General features: G+C 48.4%; 1 protein-coding gene across 3 annotated transcripts in view; it reads left to right on the top strand.

The window, feature by feature from the left end:
- Positions 1-15,340: 15,340 nt before the first annotated feature.
- B4GALNT3 (beta-1,4-N-acetyl-galactosaminyltransferase 3) overlaps positions 15,341-18,669 on the top strand; it is a 97,528-nt gene continuing 94,199 nt past the window's right edge. For 2 of the 3 annotated variants that reach the window (XM_086402479.1, XM_086402481.1), the window contains exon 1: positions 15,343-15,548. In XM_086402479.1, the coding sequence (XP_086258605.1) occupies positions 15,380-15,548 (169 nt within the window). In that variant the 5' untranslated portion in view covers positions 15,343-15,379. Of the gene's footprint in view, positions 15,549-18,669 lie in introns of all 3 variants that reach the window. The other variant, XM_086402486.1, reaches the window with a different exon arrangement.

The following is an 18,669-nucleotide window of genomic DNA, read 5'->3' on the forward strand; positions in this document are numbered from 1 at the left end:
CGATGCTGTGTTTTATTTTTTTTTCTAAAGCTGATGGTAGCACATCAAGTGTCTTTCACTAATAAACTGAGACAGGTTCCCAAGGGGACCAGTCCTGGGCTTTCAAGGGATGTTGGTCAGTGGGTGGTACCTCCTTTTGTCCTGACACTCAAGGCCTTGGCTGTCCGTGATTGTTGCTGTTTTGATGCTGGAGAAACAAAAAGGCTTATTAAATCACAGAATTTCAGAGTAAGAAGGAATCTCAGAGATCATGTCGAGATACAGCATTTTATTTTATGTGAAAATCAGGCCTGCCACCACTGACTTGACCAACCAGTCAGTAATGTTTCTAACACCCTAGCCTCAATTCCAGTGATGTTCATCTTCACATTAACCACACACTAGTGTATGGCACCCCACTCCAGTACTCTTGCCGGGAAAATCCCATGGACGGAGGAGCCTGGTAGGCTGCACTCCATGGGGTCGCTAAGAGTCGGACACGACTGAGCAACTTCACTTTGACTTTTCACTTTCATGCACTGGACAAGGAAATGGCAACCCACTCCAACTCTTGCCTGGAAAATCCCATGGACGGAGGAGCTTGGTGGGCTGCAGTCCGTGGGGTCACAAAGAGTTGGACACGACTGAGCGACTTCACTTTCACTTTTCACTTTCCTGCATTGGAGAAGGAAATGGCAACCCACTCCAGTGTTCTTGCCTGGAGAATCCCAGGGACAGAGAGCCTGGTGGGCTGCCGTCTATGGGGTCGCACAGAGTCAGACACTACTGAAGCGACTTAGCAGCAGCAGCATATGTAAAATAGATAACCAACAAGGACCTACTGTATAGTACAGAGAACTCTAATCAATATCTTGTAATAACCTATATGCGAAAATAATTTGAAAAAGAATATATATACATATATATATATAACTGAGTCTGTGCTATCCACCTGGTACTAACATTGTGAATCAACTGTCTTCAATAAAAGAAAGTTAAACACAATTATCATGTGATCCTGTACTTTGACTCCTTAGGTATACATCCAAGATAAATTACCCATCCAGAAAAATTGTACAAAAATGTTCAAAGCAGCATTATTCATAGTAGCTAAAAAGTAAAAGCAACCCATGTCCAATTATAATCAACTGTTCTGTTTTTTGGCTTCAGTTGACTTCCTATGAATTTCTCACCATAGCAGGTTGTATTTAATACCATTCATTCCTTCATTTAGCATTTCACTTTAAGGTGCTTTGTCCTAGAAATTCTGCTGGATCTTACGTTTGTAGAGAACACAAAAACAGCGTGCTGCAAAGGTTGGCGGGAAGGTGAGTGCTGTGGGTGCAGAGGACGGAGGCGGAGAAAGTGGCTCAAATGAGGCAACGTTGAGCCTAATCAGCGGTGCTTTTGGAGGAAGAGAACTGGGTATTTCAGATGGAAAAACAACAAGAGCAAAGGCAGGGAGAGTGGAAAGTTTGGGGAAGTGTGATACGGGAGACAGGCATAGGACAGGGCATAAGACATGGGATGAAATTTCATTTTATACAATGATATAAATCTGTTACATATTTTAAAATCTTTTGCAATAATTGGAAACATTTGGTTTTGCTTAAAAAGGGAGGGGAGCCCCAATAACCAAAATCAGAAACAGTGATACCAATTCATGTATGAAGAAAGAATTTGAAAATCATACTCACTTTCTTAAAAATCAGGAGTAAGAAGTAAGTATGATGCAATAATAAATATATGAAACATTTATTTCTTGGGAAATCTTTGAGGGTAAGGTACAGTCCAGTGTTCTTGCCTAGAGAATCCCGTGGACAGAGGAGCCTGCTGGGCTGCTGTCCATGGGGTCGCACAGAGACGGACACAACTGAAGTGCCTTAACAAGCAAGCAAGGTACAGTCTATCAGGGTTTACTGCGGTATCTACAGCAACCAAGCAAAGGATGGTCTTTAGGTCTTCAGAAAAAAAGCCTTATCTGCTTTGTCTTTTAAAGTTTCTCTTTTAGCTTTTAACTTAGGAATCAGTTCAGTTCAGTTCAGTCGCTCAGTTGTGTCCGAGTCTTTGTGACCCTGTGAATCGCAGCACACCAGGCCTCCCTGTCCATCACCAGTTTCTGGAGTTCACTCAGACTCATGTGCATTCAGTCGGTGATGCCATCCAGCCATCTCATCCTCTGTCGTCCCCTTCTTTTGCCCCCAATCCCTCCCAGCATCAGTCTTTTCCAATGAGTCAGCTCTGCATGAGGTGGCCATAGTATTGGAGTTTCAGCTTCAGCATCAGTCCTTCCAGTGAACACTCAGGACTGATCTCCTTCAGAATGGACTGGTTGGATCTCCTTGCAGTCCAAGGGACTCTCAAGAGTCTTCTCCAACATCACAGTTCAAAAGCATCAATTCTTCAGTGCCCAGCTTTCTTCACAGTCCAACTCTCACATCCATACATGACCCCTGGAAAAACCATAGCCTTAACTAGATGGACCTTTTTTGGCAAAGTAATGTCTCTGCTTTTCAATATGCTATCTAGGTTGATCATAACTTTCCTTCCAAGGAGTAAGCGTCTTTTAATTTCATGGCTGCAATTCTGACACTGTTTCCACTGTTTCCCCATCTATTTCCCATGAAGTGATGGGACCAGATGCCATGATCTTCGTTTTCTGAATGTTGAGGTTTAAGCCAACTTTTTCACTCTCCTCCATAAATCACTTTAAAAAATTTATTGAAATACAGTTGATTTATAATGTGTTAATTTCTACCATACTGCAAAGTGATTCACATACATACATATATTATTTTTTAAAATATTCTTTGTGGTTTATCAGAATATTGAATATAGTTCCCTGTGCTATATATACAGTTGTTTAGTTGCTAAGTCATATCCATCTCTTTGCAACCTCATGGACTGTAGCCTGCTCGGCTACAGCCATTCATACCATGGAGTTCTCCTGGCATGAATACTGGAGTGGGTTGCCATTTCCCTCTCCATAAATCACTTTTTATCCATGAAATTTATGTGATTTTGCCCAACAGAAAATAGCTCTGGCTATGTTATTTTTGGTTCAGTCTTATGATTCCCACTGCTCTCCACCCACACCACACTAGGTTGGCTACCAAGATTCACCCTTAATATTTACAACATAGCAGACGGTCCTGTCACCACTCACTGCACACAAGAACAGAAGGAAATCGAGGGCTATAGCCCTGATCCAGGAGAGGAATTCAAGGCCAGGTTTCAAGGGAAACATTAGGACTGGAGAGGAAGGGGCAGGTCTGAGAGCATTCACGAGTAGAAAGGACATTGTTTCTTTGTGATGGAGAAGATGTAAGTGTTAGAAAAGAGTCAAGGGTAGTTCTTTTTTTGTGTGTCTAGCTGCATGCGAGATCTTAGTTCCCCAACCAGGGATCAAACCTAGGCTCCCTGCAGTGGAAGCACAGAGTCCTGACCACTGGACTGCCAGGGAGTCCGGAGAGCAGTTCTCTAACCTCAAAGTTTCCGGCTGGGGCACCATGTATACGTGACACTATTAAGTGAGATTCAGCACAAAGGAGACGGAGAAGGCGATGGCACCCACTCCAGGACTCTTGCCTGGAAAATCCCAGGGGTGGAGGAGCCTGGTAGGCTGCAGTCCGTGGGGTCTCGAAGAGTCTGACACGACTGAGCGACTTCACTTTCATGCATTGGAGAAGGAAATGGCAGCCCACTCCAGCATTCTTGCCTGGAGAATCCCAGGGACGGGAGCCTGGTGGTCTGCAGTCCAGGGGGTCGGTGAGAGTCGGACATGACCAAGGGACTTCCTACTTTCACTTTCTACTTTCATGCATTGGAGAAGGAAATGGCAACCCACTCCAGCGTTCTTGCCTGGAGAATCCCAGGGACAGGGGAGTCTTGTGGGCTGCCATCTATGGGGTCGCACAGAGTCGGACACGACTGAAGCGACTTAGCAGCAGCAGCAGCAGCACATATGAGAAGTAGCAGTTTTCCAGTAAACTTGAGAAAAAGGATATGGAGGTTCAAAGAGAAGTTAGGATTAATGATAGAGATGGAGAATTATTAGCATATAGAAAATTACTGAAGTCTTGTATCTAAACCATGGATGCAGATGAGATCAGAGGTGGGAAGCATAGAGAATAAGAGAAGGAGGCCAAAGAGGGGGAACCTTAATGGTTAGATGAGATAGCTGGTAGAAAAGGAATGGTCTGAATGAGAAGAAAATAGTGTTCTGGAAACCTAGGGAAATGAGAACTAGAAGTGAGAGGTTGGCAGGATTGTCAAAGGCTGCAGAAAAATAAGGTGAATTAGAACTGAGATATTGGATTTGGCAAGTTAGTAGCAGGGGATTTAAAGCAATTCCAGGGCACTTCTGCAGTGGTCCAATGGCTAATACTCTGAGCTGCCAATGCAGGGGATGTGGGTTCGATCCCTAGTCAGGGAACTAGATCCCACATGCCACAACTAAAGATCGTGCATGCTGTGACTAAGACCTAGCACAGCCTAATTAAATAAATAAAGCCATCCCAATGAAGTGGAGACAGGAGTCGACCCATATTCAGCTCAGGAGTGAGACAATGAGGAAGCTGTGAAGCAGCTTTAGAGATGAGAAAACCAAGGAATGGAGTGCTATGGTTTCAGGTTGGGGACGATGTGCCCACATGTAGAGGCTGAAAGGAACAAGCCGGAGGACGGTGTTGAAGATAGAGGGATGGAAGGCGAGAGGGTGTTTGTGGAAGAAGGCACTGCTGGAGGGTAGGAGCTGGTGCTGATGGAAGCAATCAGAGCAGAGAAGTGGGCGGACTGTTAGGGTGTGGCTGCCTAATTCTCATATAGGAAATAAAAACAAAGCCCTCCACCGAGAGTGAGAAGGGGCATGGGTGTGACAGGGAGCTTGAGAAGTGTGAGACTACTTGGGAAGACAAGAAGGAGGGAGGAGGGCGATCGATAGAGTTGTTAGGGGTAGGTCTTTTTTTTTTTCTTTTAAAGATTTTTCTTTTCTTGATGTGGACCATTTAAAAAGTCTTCACTGAATTCGTGGCAGTGTTGCTGCTGTTTTACATTTTGGTTTTTGTCTGCAAGGCGTGTAGGGGCTTAGCTCCCAGACCAGAGGTTGAACGTACATCCCCTGCATTGGAAGGAGAAGTGTTAGTCATTGGACCACCAGGCAAGTCCCTAGAAGTAGGTCTTAGTGAAGGCTGTTGAGCTGAGTCGACAGCCAATAGGAAAATGCCTCAGATGACAGCAAGTCAGTCAGCTTCCCTCTCCCCTTCATGCCGCCCCACCCTCACCCCTGTCCAGCTTCCAAAGATTAAGGGCACAGAGCCCCCAGAGGATCAGACTAGGCAGACCAGCAGAACAGAAGGCAGGTGAGGAGATGGAGCTACAGGGAGGGCTTGGCTGCCAAGCAAAGGGAGAGGCACAGCAAGGAAAGTGTTTGGGAAATGTTTTTTTTTTTTAACCTCTTTTTTAAAAATTTTATTTTTTAATTGAAGGATAATGGCTTTACAGAATTTTGTTGTCTTCTGTCAAACCTCAACATGAATCAGCCATATGTACACATGTATCCCCTCCCTTTTGAACCTCCCTCCTGTCTTCCTCCCCACCCCACCCCTCTAGGTTGATACAGAGCCCCTGTTTGAGTTTCCTGGGCCATATAGCAAATTCCCGTTGGCTATTTTACATATGCTAATGTAAGTTTCCATACATCTCACCCTCTCCGGCTCTTTCCCCAAGTCCATAAGTCTATTCTCTATGTCTGTTTCTCCATTGCTGTCCTATAAATAAGTTCTTCAGTACCATTTTTATAGATTCCATATATATACATTAGAATATGATATTTATCTTTCTCTTTCTGACTTACTTCACTCTGTACAATAGGTTGCAGGTTCATCCACCTCATTAGAACTGACTCAAATGTGTTCCTTTTTATGGCTGAGTAATATTCCATTGTGTATATGGACCACAGCGTCTTTATCCATTCATCTGTCGATGGACATCTAGGTTGCTTCCGTGTTCTAGCTATTGAAAAATAGTGCTGCAGTGAGCAATGGGATACATGTGTCTTTCTCAATTTTGGTTTCCGCAGGGTATATGCCTAGGAGCGGGACTGCTGGGTCATATGATGGTTTTATTCCTAGTTTTGTGAGGAAATCTCTATACCATCTTCCAGAGTGGTTGTATGAATTTACATTCCCACCAACAGTGCCAGAGGTTCCCTTTTCTCCACACCCTCTCCAGCATTTATTGTTTGTAGACTTTTTGATGAGGGCCGTTCTGACTGGTGTGAGGTGATATCTCATTGTAGTTTTGATTTGCATTCTTCTAATAATGAGCAGTGTTGAGCATCTTTTCATGTGTTTGCTAGCCATCTGTATATCTTCTTTGGAGAAATGTCTGTTTACGCCTTTTCCCCACTTTTTGATTGGGTTGTTTGTTTTTCTGGCATTGAGTTGTATGAGCTGCTTGCATATTTTGGAAATTAATCCTTTGTCAGTTGTTTTATTTGTTATTATTTTCCCCCATTCTAAGGGTTGTCTTTTCACCTTGCTTATAGTTTCCTTTGCTGTGCAAAAGCTTTTAAGTTTAATTAGGTCCCACTTGTTTACTCTTGTTTTTATTTCCATTACTCTAGGAGGTGGGTCATAGAGGATCTTGCTTTGATTTATGTCATCAAGAGTTCTGCCTATGTTTTCCTCTAAGAGATATATATATTTTTTAAGTCTCTCTATGAAAACATGGTTTCATGGTTCTGAGCTGTGGAGTCTTCCCCTCCTGCACTGGCTGGTCCTAGTTAGCCCTATAAAAGACTGGTGTGAACCCTGCATGGACTTCTGGAGAATTACTCACCTCCCAAGGTCACTGTGCGGTTTACCCACATCATAGTGTAGAGACGATCCCTCATTTAGGACTTGACGCACCTTTGTTTTGCAGCTACCAGACGATAAAACTCATGTCTGAAGTGGTGTGTATTGTGTGGAGTAAGATGGTCCCTGAGATACCCAAGGCCCTTACACCCTCTGGGCAAGTGACCTCAAGGGCGGCTGTCAGTGCTTCTGTTTGCACATCTTGGCATGCCTTTGCTTCCTGGGTTGCATGGCCTCTTTATTAAAGCAGCCACTCATTTTTTAAAAAAATTAACTGTGTTGTATTGACACAGAAACTGACCAGTCAGTGGTGAAGAATATAAGATTGAGAAACAGAGCCAATTAACACTAGAATTTGAGTTACAGAGGCATTTCAAGTTGACAAGCTAAATATTTGTCTGAAATAAGTATTTTTTAATTTTGAACAAATACTCATTATAAAATAATATGCTTGATACTGTCAGCTTGCCTCTATCTACCTACCTACCTACTTACCTATCTATCCATTTTTTAAAATATTTTGAATTATCTATCTAAACATTTTAGATAGTTCTGGATTCACATGTGGTTGTAAGAAAGAGCAGAGTGATCCTATGTACTTTTTTCCTGGTCTCCCCCCAGTCAGCCACTCCATTTGGACATGGTTAGCCTGCAGTTTTTGCATCCCAATAACTCCAAATTAGACCACAGTGTTGAGCCTTGCATTGGTTTTGTGACATTTTCCTCTCCTTTCAGCTCCCAGTTGTCTCATATCCACTGAGCACCTTAGTATCTAGCAGTGTTCATGCTAATTTTCAATGGGAACAATTTTGATACTGCCATGTTGACTGCTCCAGAGTCTCTGAATTGACCACCTCATCTTGACATGTGTAAAGTGATAATTAAATATTAAATGATCTATATGGGAAAAAATTTTTTTTAAAGAGTGGATATATGTATACATATAGCTTTACAGTACAGCAGAAACTAACACAACATTGTTAATCAACTCTATGCCAATAAAAACGAAATATTAGAGGGATCCAGAATCTGGATGCTGTAATGGCGTTGTCTTGCAGATTGTTAAAAGATTTCCTTTGGCACCAAGCTCAGTGGTAAGTCAAGGCTGAACTGGTCTGTTCAGGGTTCTTTTATTTCGAGCGATTCCCCACTGCAACCCTGCCTCTCCTGTCACTCCCCAGTCCCAGCTAGCACCTGATAAGCTTCTGCAGAAAATAGCTCTACTCCCTTGGGCAAAGAGCTCTGTTCTCTTTCTTGCTTCATGTCAAAACAACAAACTCTATCCCCCTAGAAATAACCTTATAAAACTCTTCTTTCCCTATATATTCCCTGCTGGTGTGCTCAGTCGATCAGTCGTGTCCAACCCTTTGCAACCCCATGGATTGTAGCCTGCCAGGCTCCTCTGTCCATGGGATTTCTCAGGCAAGAATACTGGAGTGGGTTGCCATTTCTTTCTCCAGGGGATCTTTCCAACCCAAAGATTGAACCCGTGTCTCCTGCACTGGCAGGTAGATTCTTCACCACAGAGCCACAAGGGAAGCCCTTGGAGGGTAAGATGCCTGGATAAAGAACAGAATCTTTGTCAAGGCAGAAGAGTTTTTCGTCAGCTCTAAAGGCTGTCACTTTCTCCAAAGACAGGTCCTTACACTGAACACCCTCCCCAACGGCCCTCCATCACCTTCACCTGAGGGATGAATGTGGGGAGAAGATGAGAGGCCAGGAAAACAGAACCCAAACCACACCCCCAGACGTGTTTCGCTGTTTTGTTCCAGGTTCCTAAACTGGGTTGGTCTCCTTTCTCCAGAGCTTGGCCAGAGGAGAATGTTCTGTGTCAGTCAGTCCTCGAAAATAGACTTTGAATCAGTCTCTGGAAGGAGATGGGAGCCTCTGCCACTACTGAGGGTCAGACGTGGTTCTCCACCCCACCCTAACCCTTCCCAGTCCCAAGTCTCAGCTAACAGAGTTTGCCGCCTGCAGAGGGCGCAGAGAGGGGAGCAGTGTTGCTATTAGCTCTCCCTCTCCAGGGCCAAGCTAAATTCCGGAGAACCACATACAGTGGGGATTTGTGTTTTCTTTCTTCCATCCCCAGTCTGGGCGGCGGCAGAGCTCAAAGAGCAGTCTGTTCTGGGGGAAAGGCGGCGTCTGCCTCTCTCCCATGCCAGGCCTGATCAAACCCTGAGCAGCCGGTCCTTAGATAACACAGCTGAGAAACCCGAAACCCACAGCTCGCCTGCCTCCCATCAGAGGCCAGCATCGCTGTCTGGAACCCGAGCCGGGCCTCTGAGATGTGGCTGTGATTGAGCGCTAAGCGGCATGGCTGGGGTTCTCGCTCCAGGGTTCGTAGCCCGGACCTGTGAACTTACACAAAGAAGGTTTTCAGAAAGTCTGTCTGGGGCTTGAGCACTTGAGCTGTTTGGTGGCACCCTGCACATGTCCCAGGCTTTAGCATCATTGTTCTTCCATAGCAAAGCCATAAGGTAGGTTAACATGGTCAAGCTGAGCACTTGCCTGGGCAGCCTGCAGCATCCCCAGCAGAGGAGCAGATTCAGTGGTACTTGAGGCAAGAGGAGGAACATCCCCACTCCTGTTTTTGCTTCATGAGAGGAAGACGTCCTTACACAAATGGACTTTGGAGGAGGCACACAGGTCTGTATAGTCAAAGCTGTGGTTTTTCTGGTAGTTATGTATGGATGTGAGTTGGGCCATAAAGAAGGCTGAGCACTGAAGAACTGATGCTTTCAAATTGTGGTGCTAGAGAAGACCCTTGGTCTTCTTGGTGCTGAGAGTCCCTTGGACAGCAAGGTGATCAAACCAGTCAATCCTAAAGGAAATCAACTCTGAATATTCATTGGAAGGGCTGATCCTGAAGCTGAAGCTCCAAAACTTTGGCCACCTGATGCAAAGAACTGACTCACTGGAAAAGACCCTGATGCTGGGAAAGACTGAGGGCAGAGGAGAAAAGGGAGACAGAGGATGAGATGGTTGGATGGCATCATTGACTCAATGGACATGAGTTTGAGCAAACTCAGGGAGATAGAGGACTGTGAAGCCTGGTGTGTTGCAGTCCACGGGGTCAAAAAGTTTGAAGAGTACTTAGCAACTGAACGACAGCAGTCTCCATGAACAGGAAGTAAGAATATTTTCTGTGATTATAGTGTTTACTGAATGACTTCTAGGCAGGATGCTTCAGAAGCAGTCCAGATGACAGACCGTAAGATAGACGTGGTCACCGACAAGCCCTGTTGGGGAGAAGTGTGAGGTCTGGAGTGGGAGACGCACATGGAAGAGTTTATCTTTCCAGTATGAAAGAATAAGAGCAGGAAATCCAACTTTGCTCAGGGGCCTGGAGACCTACAACTTATTCAGCAAATGCTGAGAACACCCTCAGCACTGCAGGAGGTGGTGCCAGAGAGCTCAGGCATGAGAGCAAGCTGACATTTGTGTAGCCCCTCAAGGATTTGTGCATTCACCTGTGTGTTTGTGCACATGGGGACCAAGTCTGCAGGATGTGTCCCGAAGGGAGGAAAGGGGGACTGAGAGCTTGTTCAGAGGCACGTGGGGACTTCCCAGATGGCCCTAGTTGTAAAGAATCTGCCTGCCAATGGAGGAGATACAGGTTCAGTCTCTGGGTGGGAAAGATCCCCTGGAGGAGGAAACGGCAACCCACTCCAGTATTCTTGCCTGGAAAATCCCATGGACAGAGAATCCTGGTGGGCTATAGTCCATGGGGTTGCAAAGAGTCGGACATGACTGAGTGAGCCTGCATGCGTCTGGAGCCATGGCTAGCCATGTGCCTTCTAGACACCACACGTGTACTCTGAGCTGTGGGCTGTCACCCTCATGTTCAGTGCAAAGCCTGGCTGTTGTCTGTCAGCAAATAGGAGGCCACAGACAGGAGAGACCATCTTCGCAGAGAAGGTGAAATAGTATCTTTCCACTGTGTTTAGCATCAGAGAGACAGGGGGTGGATCTTCAGCAAGCTGATTTAGCTTCTGTTTCAGCACCAGCTGACCAGCAACCAAGACTACCGTTCACCCTTTCTCTCCTCTTCAGTTTCCCAGCAACCACACAGGGGTTTCACACATGGTAAAAACCCCATGAGGCAAAGTCCGTTTTTCAACTTGGATAATTGTCTGTTGACTTGCTGGGGAATCCTCTTCCCCAGAGCGCAGACTGCTGGAGGAGTGCCTGTAATCATTTGGAGGCAATCACAGCGCCAGAAAGGGGAGCCAGGCCCAGCCATCAATGCCAGACAAGCCTCAAAGCGTGTAGCTCTGGTCTGGGTCACACCTTGCTTTTGAGGGCTGCGTTCATGACTCTAGATGAAGACACAAGCACTCAGTGTGTGAGCTGCCCGGAATCTTTCCCAGCCAATGAGCTCTGTTCTGACCCTTTACCACCATGTCTATGTCCTCTTCTTCAGGTTCCCTTGACTCAGTGATGCAGTAGTGCATACATCCTTCTACAGGGATGGTAAATATTCATCTGTTTCCTATTCTGGTGTGCAGAATGATTTAGGACTACAGACAGTGGAGCTAAGGCTTGGAGCTTGAACTGGGCTCATACGATTCCTTCTACCAGCCAGACAGAAGGGCTCAACTGCATTAGAAATCAGAAGTGGACAAGAAGAAGCATTCAGTGAGGGTCTCCACCTTCTCCTGGGAGTAGCCTCTGCAGTAGCAAACTCTGCAGAAATACGTGTGAAAGATGGGGACTTCCCTGGTGATCCAGTGGTTAAGACTTTGCCTTCTGATGCAAGGGGTGCAGGTTAGGTAGCTAGGATCCCACATGCCTTGAGGCCGAAAAAACAAAACAAAAAACAGAAGCAATATTGTAACAAATTTAAAAAAAAAAAAGACTTTAAAAATGGTCCACATTTAAAAAAAAATTTTTTTAAGGAAAAAAGAGATTTGTGAAAGATAGACTCCTGGAAGGAAGGGACATCTTTTTCTTTTGCTAAAGAAAGAAAAAAAGATGTCTTTAGCAAAGAGTGGCCCAGGAGGCACGGATGAGGGTGGGGAGGAGAGGATGAGAAGAAGGATCATGTGGCTGAGTGAGTTACGGATGTGCTGAGGATGAGCTCACAGTTTCCAGGGTGAATATATTTCTCCAGAGGAACTTCCAAGGTAGCAACATGTGCAAAGGGGGGGAAAAAAAAGCATTGGGTCTGAAGTTAGTAAGTTTGAGTTTGAGTCGCATCTGAGACAGAGTTACCTTATTGCCTTGAGTAAGTTATTTACCATTTCTGAGCCCATTTCCCACGTGCAAAATGGAATCAGAGAAACCTACAGCTTTGGGTACAGATGATTTATGTGAGTTGATCGTGGCCCTTGGGGATCGCACTGTTCAGCTCTCTCTCTCGGGAATTCTCTCAAAGGAACTCAGGCCTCTATGTCTCCATCTAAGCCACTGGCTTAGTGATGGCCCAGAGCTTCCCATGAATTTATCGTTGGAATTTCCAACCAAGGTATCTCCAAGAAATAACATGTGAATAGCAGGGAAGCTCCTAAAATAAAAGTGAGGAGGAGAAGGAAGTCTGTATAGGCGTAAAGGACTATGGAAGGTTGGACTGAGACAGGACTATCTGGGTGCAATGGAAAGAAGCCAGAGGCTAAGATCTGGCTTTAGTCCTGATTTCATCACTTACTAGTATGGTATGTCAACCAGTAAGTGATGAAATCAGGTATACTATAAGCTCAAACATGCTGCATTCTTCTTCTTCTTCTTTGGCCAAGCCACATAGCCTGTGGGATCTCAGTTCCCCAAACAGGGATTAAACCCAGGCCCTGAGCAGTGAGAGCACAGAGTCCTAAACAATGAAGCAGCCCAGGCGCTGTATTATAACATAGACATCAGGTTTCAGGAACTGAGAAGGCAAGTCCTGGGGTTACAGGAGTTAGTATATTCTGACATCCCTGTAGTCTAGAAGAAGAATTGCTCTGGGACTTCCCTGGGAGTCCAGTGATTAAGAATCCACCTTTCAAAGCAGGGGACAGTTTCAACCCCCCAGTTGGGGAACTAAAATCCCACAAAACTGCAGGCAACAGCGTAGCAACTAGAGAAGCCCATGCATTGCAGCGAAGACCCAGCGCAGTCAAAATCTAAAAAATAAATAAAAATGAAAGCAGAGTCTGAAGAGGGAAGCAGAGTCCCAGGGTTTTCCTGACCCTCACCCCTCCCCACCCCTGCATCCCCTTCAAGGACACCATTCAAGGTGTAAGAACAGAGGAGGAGTGAGAAGAGGAGGGCACAATATTGAGAGATGCAGAAAAGATCAGTCTTTTTCCTTTTTCGTTTTCCGAATTTCTCTGGAATTCACTATTTGGACTAGAAACTTGACCTTTAAAGTGTTAGCTTTCTTTTTCGGTGGAATATTTTTTTCTCCTAAATGGTATGCTCTGTGTTTTATTTCTCACCTTGTTCCCACATAATAAACACTTCAAGGCTCTGGTTCATTGAAGCAGTTGCATCCATCACTCCAGAGGGCCAAACTTTAAGGAGAGAATCATGGGGCTGCCACCAGTTTTCATGACAAAATCCTGAAAGTGATTCAGCCTAATATCAAGGGTGATCGCCCCAGTGAGAGAGAGAGACTTCACGTGCAGGGACCCTGGTCACCTCCCTTCTGCCTCAGCCAAGCTTCTACACTCTGGGTGCTCCTGTCTTGGTCTCCTGGAGAGAAAGAAGGGGTGGTAAGTGTCCATATCTGTGGTCTGGACCTTCACAGAGACATTCCCCTGAGGCTACTGGTACAGAATTGTTCTCTAGACTCACCTTTGGCTAAAGAACTACACAGAGTTCTGGGGATGTTCGCTCCTGGTGCTGCCTTGGTCCTCAAATGGTACCAATGGTACTGAGTGCTAAATGGATGCCATACTGTATCCTAAGCCTGCACAGTTCCCACTTTTGAAGGCTTACAGCGAAGTTGGAAGACAAATTGTTGATCAGTCGTTAAGTCATGTCCGACTCTTTGCGATCCCTTGGACTATAGCATGCCAGGCTTGCCTGCACTTCATTATCTTATAGAGTTTGCTCAAACTCATGTCCATTGAGTCGGTGATGCAAGGACTCAATCTTGGAAGACAAGACTCAAACTCAAAATAAGTGTGTACCTGTCAGTGGATGGGTACATATCATGCAGGCAGTGTGTTAAAGCTCCAAGGAGGGTGGGGTTACTCAGGACTGGGCTGGTCCAAGAAAGCTTCATACACTTGAAATGGACCTTGGAGAAGGAGTCAGACCTGACCAACTGGAAAGAAAAATGTCTCGGAGGCAGTGAATAAGCTCTAATTTTAGCTGCAGCAGCTTTCATATGGTCTTATGAAGTTGGACAAGATTTTGGAAGGCCTTGAATTCCGGAATTACAGTTTGCACTTTAGTCCGTAGGCACTGGCACGTAGACATTTCTGAGCAGGTGTAAAGGAATTTTACAAGGACGATCTGGTGGTAGTGGAGAAGATGGGGGCGTGCAGGTGGGGAGTCTGGAGTTGAGCGGCTAGTTAGAAAAGTTACAATAGTCCAGTGGAGCCTGTGGGACGGTGCGACATCCAGCTACTCTCAGCAACTGAGAGAAGGGGATCGGCACTCAATTATGTGAGCTTCTGTCTTTGAACAGTATTTTGCATGCAGTTCATTTGGCTTTAAAATGTCCAGGAAGGCTTGTGGTTCTCCACTTTCTCTCTAGTCTCCTGAGTGTCGTCCCAGGAGAAAAATGGAAAAAGAAAACTGCACTGTCCCTTTAGGTAGTCCACTCTGCCCCTCTGAACTCTTAACTCTCATTTAAATAAGAGGATAAAATCTTACCTGCCTGGAGGAATATCTTGATGAAGTTTTTTAATTCAAGGAGTGAGTTTCCTTTAGGCTTTTTTGTTTTTTGACTTGTAATTTTTTCCTCAGAACCCTCCAACATCCACTCTCCCACCAAGCTCTGTCATCTTAGTCTGAGAACAACTGCTTGGGGTCACCCTAGGGGCCGTGTAACTCCCCTAGGGCCTCCTGGAGATGTGCTGGGAGAGGGGACTGCGGCTGAACGAAGGGGCCCTGGCTCCCGGACTCGAACGTCCACTCTAAGGCAGGAGCAGGCTCGCTGCAGGCCACGAAACGCCCCCAGACAAGCCTCCCCGCGCGCCCCCGCGTCCCGCGTGTGCCCAGTTCGACACCACTTGCGCTTTGGGAGCAAACCTGCCGGGTCTCCGTCCCGCGCAGAGTTTGGATCACAACGGCCCTCTACGCCCCACGCACCCCGATCTGCAGAGGTGCCGGGGAGTGACCAGCAAGGCGGGAGCAGCAGTCCCCCTCCCGCCGCTTCTCGGGGGCGGGGCCCACCTGTGCCCGGGGGCGGGGCCGGTCCGGGGGCGGGGCAGGTGGGCCGCGGGCGGGGGCGCGGGGCGGGGCGGCGCACCTGGGGAACCTCCTCATGGGCAGAGCGAGGGCTGGCGGCTGCAAGCCCGCAGCCGGCGTGGGCAGGAGCCGGGGGCCGGGGCGGGCGGCCGGGGCGCGGCGCTGAGCGGGCGGGAGGGCGGGCGGGCCGGGGGCGCGGGGTCATGGGGGGCCCCCGGGCCGCGCGGCTCCGGCTGCTCCTGCGCCCGGTCAAGCTGCTGCGGAGGCGCTTCCGGCTGCTGCTGCTGCTTGCCGTGGTGTCCGTGGGGCTCTGGACGCTTTATCTGGAACTGGCGGCGTCTGCCCAGGTCGGCGGGAACCCCCTGAACCGCAGTGAGTAGCGCCGGGGCGCGGGGTGGGGAGGGGCAGGGCCGGCGGCCCCCGCCTGCAGGTCTTGCCCCCTATCGCGGACCGGGTGTCCACTCGCGGGGTCCCCAGGTGCCGGGCGCCGGCGGGACCCGGGCCACCCCGGCGGCGCTGGGCTCGCAGACCCGCTGCCAGAGACACGCGTCCACGCGGGCCGGGTCCATGTCCTTCTGGGTCCCTCGGCCGCCTCCGGCAGGCCGCGCGCTCCTGTCTTCGGGGCCCAGACTTTTCTCCCCGCCGTGTCTCCACGGCTCACTGGGTTCGCTCCCTAGCTGCGTTTTCGGGGCGGGTGGGGGGAGTTCCTTACTTTAACGATAGGGCCGAGAGCCACCGGCCCCCCCACCCCCTCCACCTTCCCACAGGCCACTCCCCTCCCAGCCCCTTCCTCTTCCTCCAGTCGCCCACCTCCCCCTAAGTGGCTTCCTCTCGGGATCCCGACCGCGCACTGTCCCCCCACAGCGGGTTGTCTACAGTCCCCAGACCACCCTGCAGAATGGGCTGAACCCCGGACCCCGGTCAGGGCGCAGTGGGCACCTCCGTGGACCGGACGGTGGGTGGATTCCTACTCTTCCAAGGGAGCCAGAGCCACTTAATTTTTCTGTGCCTCGGCTTCTTCCTAGGAAAACGGGAGAGGATTGTCTTGAGAGAGAGCTTTGCTTCCACAGGCATGGCTAGCCGAGGCGATTTTCAGTTTAAGGACGGAGTGAAGTAAAAATCCTCAAAGTGTCAAGACTGTCTGAAAGGTCACTGTGATAGTTGGGATAAAGAGAATCTCCCAGAACTACCAGGTGTCCTTCCCGGGCCTGAAGGGTGGAGGTTTATAATCCCAGAATGTTGTCTGGAATTCTAGATAAACATCCCCCCACCCCCACCCCCCACTGCATTCAGGAAACCAGAGGAGCGGCTGGTGAAGCTCTGCTGAGAAGATGCTCTGAGTTCTTGTGTCAGCTGCTCTTCCCCGGGTTGGGTGTGGTGCTTTGCCTCCTCTTGTGGCGAAAGACAGGGAATTACTTGGGTCAGTAATTGAGCCGCTTCAGGATCGAGATGGATACTTGTGGCAGAACCTCTGCCTCTGTGGCTGTGGAAATATTTCTGGCTGTGGTGAGGAGACTGGGGTTCCATCCCTGATTCTGCTGCTAACGGAGTTGGAGAATCCAGGAGCAGGTGGCTGCTGCTCAGGCCAAAGGGGGAAGTTGGTCCCTTTCCATTTGGGCACTCAGACTGGGTGATCTCCATGCCTGAGCATTGCTGGGGTCCGGGAGCTCCGCTCGGTGTGAGGAAGGGTCTTCCCAGTCAGGTCCATGGCTCTAAGGAGGAGGGTGCTTCCCTCTGAAGACCGGTCTGCCGTCCCGCAGCTGGTCTTCCCTCCCCAAGCCTAGCTCTTCCCTCTGAAGGACAAAGTGGATGGACACTCCCAGACCCATGGCCACTCAGCGACCCACGTGGGTGAGCCCAGGTGAAGTGTGGGTGGGTAGGAGGTCCGGGTGAGATCTGTCTTCTCTCCTCCTCGGGACACCCCTTCTCAGTGTGGCCACCATCTTGTCAAATGTGGGAGCCTGTGGGGTCCTCTGCACAGATTAGTACAGAGGGGAAGGCAGCTGCTTGGTGACCTGAGGTGAAGGGCCTCCCTTTCCCCTCCCCCAGCCTGTTTTCCTCAAGAGTGCTTTTTCCTCAGAGAGCTGGGGCGCCACAGTCATACTCTCTCACACCTGCTCCCGACCTCTGTCTCCTGTTGGCTGCCTCATCCTTCTCCATCCGTTAGTTCCTGGGTCTGTTTGTTTCCTCTTCTCGATGCACCATCACTGTCTACCTGGGTTTCCTTATTCTTTGTTTCCTTTTCCAAACTGACCCTTCTCCAGAGGAATGTCCCCAGCTTCCTACTCCACAGTCAGCTTTCCACTCCTCTAACCCTCGTCTTTAAGGGTCCTCGGGGGTCCAAGCCTCCCCTCACCGACTCAATGGACAAGAGTTTGAGCAAACTCCGGGAGATGGTGAAGGACAGAGAAGCCTGGCATGCTGTAATCCATAGGATCACAAAGACTTGGACACGACTTAGCCACTGAACATCAAGCCTCTTTTCAGCCTCTTGGAACTCCTCCAGGCCACCTGCTGTTAGGGTGGCTTTTCATGCGGGGCTATCCCATCATAGTCTACTCTTTTCTTGTTCTTTTAAAAGTTATTTATTCATTTTTGGCTGTGCTGTGTTTTCATTGCTACGTGAGGACTTTCTCTGTGATGAGCAGGGCCTGCTCTGTAGTTGTGGTGCATGGGCTTCTCCTTGCGGCAGCTTCTCTTGCTGCTGAGCATGGGCTCTAGGGCTAGGGGGCTCAGTAGTTGCAGCTCTCAGGCTCTAGAGCACAAGCGCAGGCTCAACAGTTGTGGCTCCCGGGCTTAGTTGCTCTGGGACATGTGGGATCTTCCCGGACCAGGGATTGAACCCGTGTCCCCTGCATTTGCAGGCAGATTCTTATCAACTAAACCACCAGGGAAGTCCTCTTCTCTTTTCTGATTTCCTGTTGGAATGAGACTTTTAGACAGTGGCTGTGATTTTTGGCTCCCTGTCTCCCATCATTTGTCTTTAAGAAGCTGAGACACCAAGCATTAAAGTCTTCTCTTGTCTTCTAGGTCTTGCTCCCAGCTGTTCCTCTGGAGGGAGAGTGGGGGAGGAGGAGGACTTGGGAAGCAGAAGGGTGGGAAGAGGGCTGCAGGCCTTCCTTGCCATGTACCCTGGCACACAGCAGCAACCGGAACCCCATCTTGACCATCCTGCCTCCCTCTAGCAGTCCTGCCAACTCACCCCACCACCAGCCTTCCTGTCATCTATAAGGCCAGCCTCCATTACCAGGAACCTTTCATTTGCCTGTCCCTGTGTGGCTGCCGCCCTGATCTGGCGCTGGGAGAAGTGTGGGGAGAGATGGCAGTTAACAGACTCCAGGGTGGTAAGGTAATGACAGGGAGCATGCTTCCTGCTGCTTCTCGGAGTAACCCCATAGTTTGACATGGGCGATGTGCAGTTTGAGCTCCATATTAGAAAAAGATACAGCCACATGGGGAGTATCCAAAATCGTTCACAGACAGAAAAATGGGT

Source organism: Bos grunniens, chromosome 5, assembly GCF_055505025.1.
Source record: "Bos grunniens cultivar Pamir isolate PY7600 chromosome 5, Bosgru_T2T1.0, whole genome shotgun sequence".
Taxonomy (NCBI): Eukaryota; Metazoa; Chordata; class Mammalia; order Artiodactyla; family Bovidae; genus Bos; species Bos grunniens.